The 14,386-nt window shown below is 39.5% G+C and overlaps 1 protein-coding gene across 2 annotated transcripts in view; it reads left to right on the top strand.

The window, feature by feature from the left end:
• The window catches only part of SPG7 (SPG7 matrix AAA peptidase subunit, paraplegin), an 89,406-nt gene that overhangs the window by 23,584 nt on the left and 51,436 nt on the right, over positions 1–14,386 (top strand). The window contains exons 1-3 of one of the 2 annotated variants that reach the window (XM_069085536.1): positions 2,827–2,973; positions 3,946–4,057; positions 12,989–13,230. In XM_069085536.1, the coding sequence (XP_068941637.1) occupies positions 4,000–4,057; positions 12,989–13,230 (300 nt within the window). In that variant the 5' untranslated portion in view covers positions 2,827–2,973; positions 3,946–3,999. Of the gene's footprint in view, positions 1–2,826; positions 2,974–3,945; positions 4,058–12,988; positions 13,231–14,386 lie in introns of those variants that run through there. The other variant, XM_069085535.1, reaches the window with a different exon arrangement.

Genomic DNA, 14,386 nt, shown 5'->3' with positions numbered 1-14,386 from the left:
AGTTTGTATAAGTCTTCCTATGTTCTCTGAATTTTTAAATATTTTTGCTTTTAGGTTTAAGTGACATTTCATTACTTTAATGTACCACAGTTTGTTTGACCATTCCCTAATCACTGAGCATCTACTTGGTTTACAATTCTTTGTATGACAAAAAAGTACTGCTATCAATATTTTGGTGCTTATGGGGCCTTTTGTTTTTCTTCCATTTTTGACCTCTTTATATGCCTTATTGGGTTCTCTGGCTTAAGGTATATTGATACTTTGATCACTTTGGTATAACTTGAAATTTATTTCTGGAATAATTGGAACAATGTACAACTTCATTTATAGTTTATTAGTGTGCCTGTTATTTTTGTAGCCTGCCAATATAGACCATTTTCATAATTTTTAATTTTTCCCAATTTTTTGGTTATGTGGTGAAAGTTCAGAATTCTTTTGATTTGCATTTCTCTTTCCATTAGTATTTTGTACCTTCAGCATCATGTACACTACTCTCCAATGACACTGAATCATTCCTGGATAGTACACTCAGGCAGACTCTAGGCATTTTTAATGGTTTTCCCCATTCTTAGAATTCTTTCTCTCCTCTCTGTCTCCTGGCTTCGCTTGCTTATTTCAATTCCCAGCTAAAATCCCACCTTCTACAAGAAAACTTTCTTGAGCCTCCTAAATTCTAGTGCCTGGTAGAGTTAGTTTTATTGTGGTTCCAAAGCAATAAGAAATATGATTTGAACTTGCATGCTATACTTTAGGCCAGCAGCTTAATTTTAATATAGCTATGTCTTTTTGAATTAAGTCTCTGTCTTTTGTTCAGAAAACAATTTGATGAGATTTTGCTTGCCTTATGTTACACATAAATACTTGTTTTAAAAAATCACCTTTAAGATTCAGTTTATGTACCCATAACCCTTGCAAAGACATTCTGTTAGTGCAGGCCCTCATTACCTCATGCTTAGACTATTGCATTAGTTTGTCTTTTTTTTCCCTGCCTCGAAGTCTCTACTCATTCTAGTCCATCTTCCAATCAACTGTCAAATTAACCTTCTTGAAGTAAAGGTCTGTCATTCCTCTATTCATTAAACTCAAATAGCTCCATAGTCAAATAGGCAAAACTCTGGTGCTGACAGCCCTCACAACTTGGCCCCCTCTTCCTTCCCAGGTATTTTTTACTGTCCACCTCCTCTGAAGACTCTGCAGTCAGGTGACCTGGCTCTCCAGGCTGTTCTTCCCATAGGGCATTCTCTCCAGACTGAGTCCTTCATGCTGGGAATTCTTTCCCTGCTCATCTCCATCTCTTGGTTTCTTTCAGGCCACAGCTAAAATCTGCTATTCTGTAAGAAGCCTTTCTTGATCCCCCTACCTTTAATTCTAGTGTCTTCTCCTTATTATGTCCAATTGATCTCTCATATGCGTGTGTGTGTATATAAGTATGTATATTATATATATATCTCTCTATCTCATTTGAACATTGCTGTTTGTCATGTCTTCCCCATTAGATTGGGAGCTCTTTTAGAGCAGGGATGGATTTTTGTATCCCTAGTGCTTAGCCTTGTGCTTTGCAGATAGTACATGCTTAACAAATACATATTGACTGACAACCCATTCATTTCAATAAACATTTATTAATCACTAAGTGTCAGAAATTTTATTGTTCAGTTACTTTAGCACATCTGTGGGAAAAGGGTAAAACAGTGGAAACTCTGATTCATCAAAAGAAGGGGCCTCATGCCTTAATACAGCATTACAGAATTATGTAGAAGCCTCCTGCTCTACATATATACATATATACCCACATAAATATGTATATATTTACATATATCTAAAATACAATAAACACTTTATTGAGTAAGAGAAAAGGATCTATAAATAGAAATCATCATATAATACCACAAGAGATGAAACTGTTACATCTTAATGGATGGCGAATAATTTGTTACTGATAGAGATATTTCTAAAGCAATGGTCAGCATATGTTCAGATTGTGCTTATTAGAAAAAAGATAAAGGGCGGCTAGGTGGTGCAGTGAATAGAGCACCGACCGTGGAGTCAGGAGGACCTGAGTTGAAATCCCACCTCAGACACTTAACAATTACTAGCCTTGTGACCTTGGGCAAGTCACTTAACCCCAATTGCCCTTCCTCCCCCCTCCAAAAAGCAAAAAAAAAAAAAAAAAGATAAAAATTGTCCCCAAAGGGTGACTGTTGTACCTTCTCTATCATTTGGGTGCCTTCTGCCACTCTCTTCCTTTTCTCCCTCACATGATGAAGTAGCCTTACTCCTTACCAAGGCTTGAAAAGGCATGTATAGCTATAGGACCTCTCTTCTTAACTAGTTATGATCTAACTTCTGACCTTATCATTCCACCAAAACTTCTCTCCAAAGTTGCTAACAATCTCTTCATTGCCAAATCCAGTAGCTTTTTTTACAGTCCTCATTCTCCTTGATCTTTCTGCAGCCTTTGACACTGTTAATTACTCTCCACTCTTTTCTCCTTGATATTCTCTTTTCCAGGTTTTCAGGACAATCCCTCTCTCCTGGTTCCTTTCCTACCTGTGTTCCTTTGCTGAATCCTCTGCCAGATGACACCCTCTAACTATGTGTCACTTAGTGTTTTGTCCTGGGCCTTGTCTTCTCCCATTATAATGTTTCACTTGGGAATCTCATCACTTCCCATGGATTTAATTACCATTTCTACGTTGATGATTCTCAGATTTACCTATCCTGTCTTAATCTCTCTGGAGATGTCCAGTCTTGTATTTTCAGTTATCTTTTAGATATTCTGGATATTCAGTAAGCATTTTAATTTCTTTTTGTATCCCTAGGGATGTAGCAGCAAGCACCCCAAGCGTCCTCAGAGTTGCTGCCAACACAGGTTTTTGGATCTGCTTTGATAAAGGAAAGCAACTCAAAATGGGTTAACAAGCTTACTTCAATCAGTCAGACATACATCGTTTACCTTGTTCAGGGGAAAAGGTCAGCACCCCGAACTTCAAAGTACACAGACAGAATTATCAAGACAGAAACAGATCTAGTAGACAGATTTCAAACTGTCCAACCATTACATCCATACCCAGTCAACATCTGGGTTTTTTCAAAGCTGGGGGGCTCAGGACAACGGCTTCCCAGAATCTATATCAAATCACAGAACACTTATCAAAGTGAGCCCCAAAACAAAGCCTCACATCAGGGCTTATATAGCCTTCTCCTGGCTCAGAGAATGTAACAACCTTTTGGACCCACTGGCCAATCAAAAAGTATCTACTGAAAAACAAGCCTTCCGCCCCAGGCTCCAGGTGCACTTTAGCCTAGGGGCAGGGAAGATCTTTAAAATTTACATTCCCATTACAAGGGCTTAACAGAATACTTGGAACATAGTAGGTGCTTGCTGTATACTTTTTGAATGATTGATTGGATATAAAATAGCTTCAATAGTACCTATTTAAACAAGGTTTTTCTGCAAAAAAATTGATAATCATGCTAAATGTTGTAAACTAAAAGTAAATAAATTTTAAAAAATAAAAGGCAAAAAAATTGATAATGAAGAACAAATACTGATGTAGAAGATCATCATTTCCTTTTGAATTTTATCTGATGTAAAGCAGTTGCTTCAAGTAGGACAAAAGAACCTAGAAACTACTCGAGCCAACAAGCATTTCATCTTGCCAAACAGAGAAAGATGTTAGAAAAAACAATGCTAACTTAGTATGTAAGTTCATTTGTAAAATATTGGCAGAATAAAGGTTTGGACTATTATGAATGGCATCAGTTCTTGAAACAATGCAAAACACTGGAGGGAGAGCCAAGTTTGCAGAAAGATTAATGTAGGACCAATTAAACTAGATTATTGTGAAAGCAGTTCAGGCTAAAATTGTAAGAAGAATAACAAACAGATGAAAAAATGGAAAAGATTTGTAAAAATTTCCATAACAAAGTTTTCTTCATCAGTGACAGTGCTGCCATCACATTTGGACTGTGAAATTACAGCCCCAGTGGGTAAAAATGGAACAAAAGAAGATAAAAACAGAAAGAGGATCTGGACTGGACCACTGTTCACTAGGTAGGGTCCCTTTCCCCCTTCTACATGAATGAGGTTCATTTTTTTCTTTAAAGGGTGAGAAAGCTGTCACCTGGAACTGATTGCCCCAGGAGCTTAGGGCTTTAGTTGTGTCATATTGTTGTGGCTTCATGGTTACCCAAAGGCATAAAAAGGCCTAGCCATTCAAAGTTGGAGCCCCTTAAAACCTGACAAATGGCCCAAGCTTGTGTTACCAAACCTTTCTCTGACCAAACTCTTTCCATATGAGAGGGAGTCGTGGCCATGGGTGGGGAGAGAAGGAAGCATGCAAGAGATGCTTTGGAGGCAGACTCAGGAAGATGGGGATATGAGACAGGATGAAGCAGACTTAGTGACTGCAAGACTGAAATTGGGCAGTCAGGAAGGCAAGCATATTTGGGGATAAGAGAATGAGTTCTGTTTTGTAAATAGGTTGAGATATCTAGTGATGCAGCTCCAAAGAGAAGACACAGCTGGATGTGGAGATTCAGGCATTGCTCTCTGTAGGTGTGATCATTGAGACCCAAGACAGTTCGGAAGGACTCATGGAAAATGCTATCCATTTTCAGAGAAAGAGCCAATGGAGTCTGAATGCCGATTGAAGCATACGTTTTCCTTTACTTTTTTTGTTTTGTTTTGTCTGTTTTCTTTCACATGACTAGTATGGAAATATATTTTGCCCAGTTGCACATGTGTAACCTAGATCATATTGTTTGCCTTCTCAGTAGGGAGTGGGGAAGTAATGGTAGGAGGGAAAGAATTTGGAATTCCAAATTTTTTTATAAAATGAATGTTACAACTTGTTTTTACATGTATTTGGGGAAAATAAAATATTAAAAAAGTTAAAAAAGAAGTGTTCATTGAAGTCAGGAGAGTGGCTGAGAGCTTCACAAGTGAGTGTAGAGTAAGGAGAGCTCCTGGCAGGATCAAGCAGTGGCAGAGCGTGAGGGGGATTGTACTTGCATTGATATGGTGCCTTAAGGTGTCTGTAGGGCACTTTTCAAACCTAGGTGAAGAAAAAACTTAATAAATGTAGGGCAAAATTAGATCACATTGGACCTAAATTCAAGATTGTTTCTGAATCAAGCTCTCTCTTTCATTCCCTACATTCATTTGGTCTCTAAATCTTCTGTTTTTCATTTGAAATTCATCTTACATTCACTGCTTTCTCTATTCCTGTTGTTTCTTTGAATCAGATTTGCAATTTCATTGTTTTATGCTACTCCCAGTGAGGAAACTTCCTCTGCCAACTCTGGTCAGCACTTACTCTGCAGTTTAAAGCCTTTGAAGGTTGCCTCCTGTACCAAAAAGATAAGTGACTTGCCCAGGGTCACACAGCCAGGATATGGGAGACAGAGAACTTGAGCCAGGATTTGATTCAGGTTCTGTTCTCCATCCAGTGCCATGTGCTTTCTCTCCATTTCTCACTTCCCTCATCCACTTTTCTTTGGGGAGGGGGGTAGGCAAGGCAATTGGGGTTAAGTGACTTGCCCAAGGTCACAAAGCTAGTGAGTGTGTCCAATGTCTGAGGCTAGATTTGAACTCATGTCCTCCTGACTCCAGGGCCAGTGCTCTATTTACTGCAACCCTTAGCTTCCCTACCCTCATCCACTTTTAAGGTTGTCCATATTCTGGCCCCTTACATAATAATTCCTCATTTATGTTTGCTGAGCACTCCGAGCACTTTACAGAGTGCTTTCCTAAACAGTGTTTCCCACATCTATTCATCCATATTCTGTTTGGGCTGATTTTAGGCAGGACTTTCACTGGCCAGTGCTCTGTTCTGCCTTAATGCCTTCACTTCTGTTGCTTTCATTGCCAGGAATTGGCCTCCCTTTCCCTGTACACTAAGGATTCTTTTGTCTTTTTTGTGTCATAAGCCCCTTTGGCAGTCTAGTGAATCATATGGATCCCTTCTTATAATAATGCTCTATTTGAAAAATACACAAAATATGTAGGATTACAAAGGAGACCAATCATATTGCTATTTCTACCTATGTATTTGTAAACAAGTTTATGGACCCCAGGGTTAAAAACCCTTGCTCTATAGAGTGCCCAAACCTATGTATCCATTAAGGCCTAACTCAAGTCACTTTTTCTATTTAAATCTTCCCTGATTTATTTATTCTAGTCCTCTTTGATCCCCTTTTTTTTAGATTCCTCTTGAACTTAAATAGTCTGTACCACGCTGTTTAACTTTTTATTACAAATTATCTTTCATTGCTCACTATTACTGAGTATATGATTTCTTTCCAGTTAGGCTTCCAGAAGGCAGTGTGTAAGACAGAAACTTCTCTATTTTTCTTGTAGTACCTAACACAGTTTTGAGTACCTAGTAGATTGATGGTGACTGGTAAAGAAAAATGCTACTACCTCAATTATCCTCCAGTGAGTGATATATAGTAAGGATATCAGGCTATGTTAATATGATGAATTGACATATTTTAGAATGTTTAGTTCATGTTGATAGGAGAGAGCCTGCAGTTTTACTGGAAACATCCCAGAATAGGTGTGAGAATCAGTACTTTTATACGCACAAAACAAAGCTATATTGTTTCTATTTGTAGCTAAACCTTGTCTTTCTAAAAGTTAGGCTTAAACCAGAAAGCAGATGAAAATTGTAGAAAATGCTTTGTCCTTGAAGAGCAGATAATTTTAGCGAGATAGTTGGATCATGTACCTTTTCTGCATAGGGTATTAAAAGCAGACTAATGAAAAATAATTGTGCTACAATCTTTGGCCCAAGTTTCTATTCATAAATTTAATCTCTGGTACAAGTAAATATACAAAATGCTCAACAACATGAGTTAAATTGTTTCTGATGCTTTACTCCTATATCATATATTGAGATCATACAATTACCTGAAGAAAAAGAATCTCCATTTTCATTATTACCAAGAATTACTTAATCAACTCTTGGAAACTTTTTTAAAGCTTCTATCCCTCTAACAATGGATTCTCTGTTTCTTGGAAACAGCCTCTTGAATTAGAAAATTAGATTGAAATTAAGTATCAGAGATGATTTCTAATGCAATAGATATAGTAAGCTATTTATTTACCTGAAGTTATAACTTGGAAGAGAATTCTGCTTTCTAAAATGAGTAATGACCTAGGTTTATTTTATATTTTGTGGAAATAAAGTTTGAAATGAAGTTTTAAGATATCCTTCTATTTTCCAACTGCAGTTGTGCTCATTTGGTTTTCTCTCTGAAGCTGAACCAAAAATTATAACCATTATTCTAAGCAACATTACTTTACCCTGTCACTCCTGTCATAGGCTCTTCCTTTATGCCTCTTGCCTGGTCTGCTACTTTCAGGCACCACCTCCACTAACCAGTGAAGGAGTACCTCTTTGCCTGTCCCTTGCCTGTGGCTTTCAGGTATACTTCATCAGACTGAGAATATCTTCCCCGCTTTGGGCCTAAACTCTTTTTATTTTGGGTGTGTGTCTGTCTCTGTTTGTCTGCTTGCCTACCGGCTTCTGTGTGGGGAAGCTGTATGTGCCTACTCTTGTTTATGAGTGTAATTTAGTATGTCAAGAGAAGTGCCAGGAGATATGAACAAAGAAAGGAAAGAAAGACAAAGGCTATCTTGAGTTACTAAGTGTTAAAAGGCCTCAGGTTATGAAGAGAGGTGGGATTTGTTTTGACTAAGCCTCAGGAAGGTTCCTGGATGTGATCCTCAAATCAGTCAAGCTCATGATGTTGGACTCATTTCCCATTTCTGTAGCGGACTCTATAGCTAGAGAATATACTGACTCTGGTCTCATCCCAAGGAGTGGACAGTTTTTTTTTTCCTTGTTAGTACCCATATCACCCTCCTCTGTTTGCTCTCTTCATTGGCTTGGCTGTCCTTTCCTTCAGAAAGGCACTGCTTGCTCTGTGAAGCCCTCCCTGAGCCAGCCTTCTTTGGATAGCTCCTAGCATTCTTTTTCGTCTCTTTTGAGTCTATCATTTTAACTTAGAGTCCTTTGTGTACCTGCTTTATCCCCCTCCCAAATCTTATTCTTCATCTAGATCTGACTTCATCTTTGTATAATTTGGTACAGAGCCTTTTACCTGGTGAGTGCTGCATTTATGTTTAGTCTGTGGAGTGTTCCCTGCCATGGATCATGCCTACCAGAGGTCTGATACTTTCCAAACCCCTCTTTTGCACCTGTCCAAATTATACCTTTTTTCTAGACCTTGCTCAGTCTAATCTGCTCTGTGAAGTCTTCTGTAATAGTTTTAGCCCACACTGATCTCTTCAGAGATCATATAGTTGAATCTGTATCTGAGCAGGAATCTTCTCTATATAATGCCTTAAGTAATATCTAGCAATTGCGAAACCCAATACTTAAAAAAAAAATTTAATTGATTTTTTTTGTTCATCAAAATTCACCCCTTTATCTTTCCTGCTACTAGCCCCCAGTTTCCCAGAGAGCATAAGAAATTTTTCTATTACTTTTTGATGTAGCCTTGGTACAACTCTTATCATTAGGAATTTTTTCATTTGTTGTTTCTGTTGTTTTTAGTTGTATCTGACTCTTCATGACCTCATTTGGAATTTTCTTGTGAAAGATACTGGAGGAAACTGAAGCAAATAGAATGAAGTGACTTGCCCAGGGACCACATTTGAACGTAGGAAGATGAGTTTTCCTAACTCTGGGCCTGGAGCTCTATCCACTGTAACACCTAGTTGCCCCAGTTTTTCCTTACATGGAACCTAAGTCTGATTCTGTAACTTTTACCCATTATTCGTAGTTGTATTCTTGAAGGCTGAACAGAGCTAGCACAACCCCTCCCCCCCAGTAATCTCCAACTCTCCCATCCTCCATTCTCTCTTTACTGGTTCCAGGTTGCTCTTGCAGCTATCATTGAGGGAACTGATCTTTGTAGAACAGTTACCTGCTACCACTACCAGCCACTGACCAATTGTAGCTCCCTGGCAGCTAAGCCCAAGAAGTAGCACTTAGAATGAGTGCAGAATATGTTAGTGCTTAGTTTATGGGCTGTTTTATATAGTTTACTAATTGTTTCATGTATGGAAAAATTTCCCAGCTGGATTGTCAGTAGCCTACAGTACTTTCCTGAGCTATCATCCTCTTCTCAGGTAACTTCATCCTCCCTTCCCTATCTCAACGAATTGGTGATGAAGTTCAGTTTTACTCTGTTCTCTATTCTCAAATCTCTTTTCCTCCAGTCCTGTTGCTCCTCATGCCTTGTCAGCCCCCAACCCTGTATTACTTCCATCATCTAGCTCCTTTTGTCCTATTAAGTTCTGTTAAATAGTCACAAAACTATTCTGACTGGGTTTGTTATCGAATCTTAGCTGGACCCCTTACTGTAGCAAGGCAATCATTATATTCCTCTTTAATCTATGCTCTAAGTCACTCACCATAGAAGCTGTTCTGAACTTTCTTTTTTCCTCAGGCCTCCCATAGCCAGCCCTCATTTACCTTAAACTTGACTGAAAAAATGGAAGCCATTTGCCTCGGGCTTCTTCTTTTCCCCTTTACAACTCTTAATCACTGAAGTCTTCTCTTAGTATCCCTTTTTTGATCCCTGTCTTTGATGGAGATGGCTCTTCTTGTCCCAGCCAACCCCACTTTGTGCCCCCTTGATCCCATTCTCTTCTCTTGGGTTTCCCCCTATGTGATGCTCTGCATCTGTCTTAAATCTCACCCCATCTGAAGCTTCCTTCCATGCTGTCTATAAGCATTCCTGTTTACCATATCCTTAAAAAATCTTTGAGTAGAACTTGCTGTTAATCATCATATCTCTCCTCTCCTCTTCCACTTAAATATCTTGGAAGTCCTGTGTACTTAGTACCTCCCCTAGATTCCCAGCTAAATTGTCAATACCCCAGTTCCTCTTCTCTCACTTTCCTCTAAACCAGAGGTGTCAAACTGAAGGTCTCATGCTTGGAGGGACTGCAGGAACCTAGTTAAAAGGTAATTGGGAAATGTTTAGCAAAATAAATTAAAATACCATACATCATAGTTAATGTTAATTTGTGGTTTTCTAATTCAGGGATGGCCAGCAGGGATTTTTTTTTTGTTTCATGCCACTGCTCTAAACCTTCTGCATTCTGACTTCCAGTCTCAATCAACTGAAATTGCTTTCTCCAAAGTTATCTTTTAATTGCCAGATCAACTGACCAGCAGTATTTGATACTATTTACCACCTTCCCTGCCATAACCTTTCCTTTTGTTTCTTGTGACCCTGCTCTCAGTGCACTTCTCTGACTACTACTCAGACTCCTTTGCAGGATCTTGCCACCAAGTTCACTCTCTGAGGGAGTATCCCACAGCTCTTTTATTAGCTCTTTCTTCATTCTCTCATTTGGTGATCTCATCGGATACCACAGACTTATTGTCTTAATGCCCCCCAAACCATTGGCCCTGCTACCAGAACCAACCTTTGTGTAGTAGGTAGAGCCCCTCCTTCCCCATCAAGACCAAGTGCTACTGATGGGACAGGCAAGCCAACCTAACTGATGAACAGGCACCCTGCAGGAGAGACAAGACAGCTTGTGCCAGATGGCTTATGCTGCCTAAGCCCCTGCCTCCCTTCTTATTCTGGTAGAGATATGGAAATTGTTTAGGATTTTGAACCCCCAAACCCTGGAAACATCAGCACAATATTCTCCAACTCTCCCAACTGCCATTTCCTCTTTATTTGGCTTGGTTCCAGGTTGCTCTTGCAGCTATCATTGAGGGAACTGATTTTTGCAGAGCAGTTACCTGCTCCTACTACCAGCCACTGACTAACTGTAGCTCCCTGGCAGCTAAGCCCAAGTATCTCTGGCCCTGCTTTTCATCCTGACCCCTGTTGCCAAAATGCAGGGACGGAATCAACCCTTGTGGAGAAGGGATCTGGCAGCTTCTTCACCTGGTGCTGCAGCTTCTATATTCTGAGCAACTGTAGCTATTGAAGACCTGGAAAACAAGGTTCTTGCCTCCAGAGTCCTTGGCACTGTCAAATAGTTTAACATCAGAAACCACTTAGTTGTTTTATAATAATAAGAAATTGCATTAAGGAAGATTCATTATCATCTGCTTTGCCATTGCACTCTAAGGACCAAGGGGCCTTTCATTCTCACCTGTCTCTGAAACCTCCTCTGTGGTTGTCTTCCTGTATTGGAGGTGAGCTCCCTGAGATCAGGGGCTGGCTGGTGTTTGTATTTGTATCCCAGCACTTAGCACAATGCTGTGCGCCTAGGAGGCACTTACTCTAAGTGCTCGTTTATGACTCTCAGATCTACATATCCAGGGCTAGTCCTTCTTCAGAATGGCCTCATGTCCCAACACTGCCTTTATAGACTTTGAACTGGATGCCCCATAGGCATCTCAAACTTGGTATCTCCACAGCAGCACTCATCTTTCCCCGCCCAGACTTTCTGTCTTCCAGCTTTCTTATTACTGTCAAGGGCACTGGCATCCTTCCTGTCACCCATGTTTGTAATCTTCTCCTCTTCTGGGGCTTGCCCCATATATTCATTCAGTTGCCAGACTTGGTCATTTTTACATCCACAACATTTCTCATGTACATCTCCTCTCGATTCAGAGGCACTGCACTACTTCAGGCTTCTGTCACCTCTGTCCTGGATCCTTGCTATACTTTAATAATTGTTCTGTCAGTTAGCATTTATTAAGTGCCTACTATGTGCCAGGCACTATGCTTATACAAAAAAGAGGCAAAAGGCAGTCCCTGCTGTTACTGAGCTCATAATTTAGTAGGTCTCCTTGCTTCGAATCTCGTCTCCAATTCATTCTCCACATAGCTGCCATTTTCCTAAATCTGAACATGTCATGCCTTTCCCCTCACCCCCCAGTTAACTTCAGGAACAAATACAAAGTTCTCTTTTTAGTATTTTAAGCCCTTCACAATTTGGCCTCTTCATTCTAGTCTTTTAACATGATTGCCCTTCATGCACACTGTGGTCCAGCTACCCTGGCCTCTTGGTGTTCTTATGCTGACTCTCCACTTCCTGTTTCTTTGCCATTACACTGGCTGTCTCCCTTGCTTAGAATTCTCTCCCTTATCTCTTCCTCTTAGAATCCCCAGCCCCCTTCAAGATTCAGCCCAAATGCTACCTACTGCATGAAACCTTCCAGGTCTTCCTAGTCACTAGAGCCTTCCCTTCTAAGGGCATCTTTTATCTGTTCTGAAGATATCTTGTATATTGTATGTTTGTGTCTCCTGTTAGAATGCAAGTTCCTTGAGAGCAAGAACTATTTTTGCTCTTTCTTTGTGCCCTTGAAGCTTACTTAGCACAGTACCTCATAAAATTATAAGCTTTTAATACTTATTAATATAGATTATTTACAGAAATCCTTCCAGCTTTATTCTGTGATTCTTTCTTAAATGCTTTTGTGTCCCTCACAGTACCTAGCACGGTTCTGAGGATGAAGTTGTCATTAATGATTAATAAAAGGAATGATTTACCATAATTTATAGGCTTATAATTGAGGGGTTTTCTAGTTCAATCCCCTCATTTTACAGATGAGGAAAATAAAGGCCAGAGAAAGGAATTGCGTCCCCCAAAGTCACACATCCTTTACTAAGTAGCAGATCTGGCATCTGAAACCAGAGCTTCTGACTCCTAGTCTAGTACTCTTGATTCTATATCACAACTGCCTGATTATTGAAGGCAATATTTGGGGCAATGGACAGGGATTCATCTCTAGGCTGTCTAATGTGATCTTAGACACCAGGATGAACAGGTCATATGATTGACACATGCCTCAGTGAAGTTGGTTGGGAAACTGGCAAAAAAGTAAAAATCTCATATGACACATGCTACCTTTCTTGGGTTGGACTTTTCAAAGAAAAAAATATATAAAATGGAATTTATTTTAATTACCTTCTCATTAAATATTAACATTATCTTATCTTATGTTCCTTATGTATTTGTTTTAAATCTTTTCCATTGGTTTTCCCATTCATTAAGAGGAAAAGAAACGGAAAGAACGGGAAGATCAGATGTATCGTGAACGGTTACGGACGTTATTTGTCATTGCTGTTGTCATGAGCCTGCTGAACTCTCTAAACATTAGTGTGGCTAGCATTTCCTGGAGCGACTTTGTGAATGAGATGCTGGCAAAGGGGGAAGTGCAGCGGGTCCAGGTGGTGCCAGAAAGCGATGTAGTGGAAATCTATCTGCACCCAGGAGCTGTTGTTTTTGGCCGACCTGTAAGTAAATCCACCAACTTACAAATGAATCATAGGTGAATTTCACCTTGTTCAGGACTTTAGTGTGAAGCTGATTTTTGTTTTATCATATAATTTTGCATGATTTAGGGCAGCTGGTATTTAAAGAAACTTTAAGGTACAATCCTTTTGTAATGTAGATCACTGCACCTTAATTTGTTAATTTTGTAAAATGTAATTTAGGAGTTTCCTTATGAGACATGACTGTATTTTAAAATAATTGTGAGTCCTGATCATTTGAGAAGTGTTTAGTGCCTATTATGTGTTCAATTAGAGAATCAGGAAAACTGGATTTAGGGTTTGACATATACTGCCTTTGATATGTACTTCTAATAGGCTTTGTGATTGTAGGTGAGTCACTTAGCATCTTATTACCCTGGACCACAAGATTGTAAGTTATTGAGGAGTTGCAGATCTATATTGGTGGAGGAGGTTTTCCATACTTTGTGCCCCACATAGGTGCTCAGCATTGTGCTTCTGTGAGCTACAGTACAAGGGATAGGGAGGGTGTGGTTCTCAAGGACCCTAAATTGAAACATATGGAATATGGAATAATACAGATAATCTATTTAAGTCCTAATTTATATTGTGCAGACCCTGAATGTGGTAGGAGATCACTGAAAAAGTTAATTGTCAGAGAAGGTTTCCTTAAAGAGAGAGACCTTGAGTTGGGCCTTGAAGGATGAGTAGGTTTTATATAGTTGGGAAAAGGAAAGAACACTCCCAGCCAGTGGGAACAGTGTAATGAATAAACCCATGAAGATAGAATTATTCTTGGGATGGAGGGGAGCCCAGTGTGAATAGGCAAGAAGATCAGATAGGTAGACTAGACCTAGCCTTTTCAGGACTTTGAAGGCCAAGCCAAGGAATTTTAATTTCACATGCCAACATAAGGGGCCATGAAAGATTTTCAAGCAGGAAAGTGGCATGATGAAAACAGTATTTAAGGGAAATGAATTAACTAGAAATTAGCAGAATAAATTGGAGGGTCAAACACTGAGGAGGCGAAGTGTAGAGGTCTCTTATAGTAATCCAGACATGAGAAGTAGGGAGCTATGTACATATGGAGGAAGAGTTAAATACAAGATGTTTCATAAGATAAATGAGCAAGTCTTGGTGATTCATTGAATATTTGGTG

This window comes from Petaurus breviceps, unplaced genomic scaffold (assembly GCF_028583685.1).
Source record: "Petaurus breviceps papuanus isolate PSGF00001 unplaced genomic scaffold, PetGlider_PUasm1.0 176, whole genome shotgun sequence".
Lineage (NCBI taxonomy): Eukaryota > Metazoa > Chordata > Mammalia > Diprotodontia > Petauridae > Petaurus > Petaurus breviceps.
The sequence above is the reverse complement of the archived record's forward strand: the minus strand, read 5'-3'. Positions and strand labels throughout refer to the sequence as shown.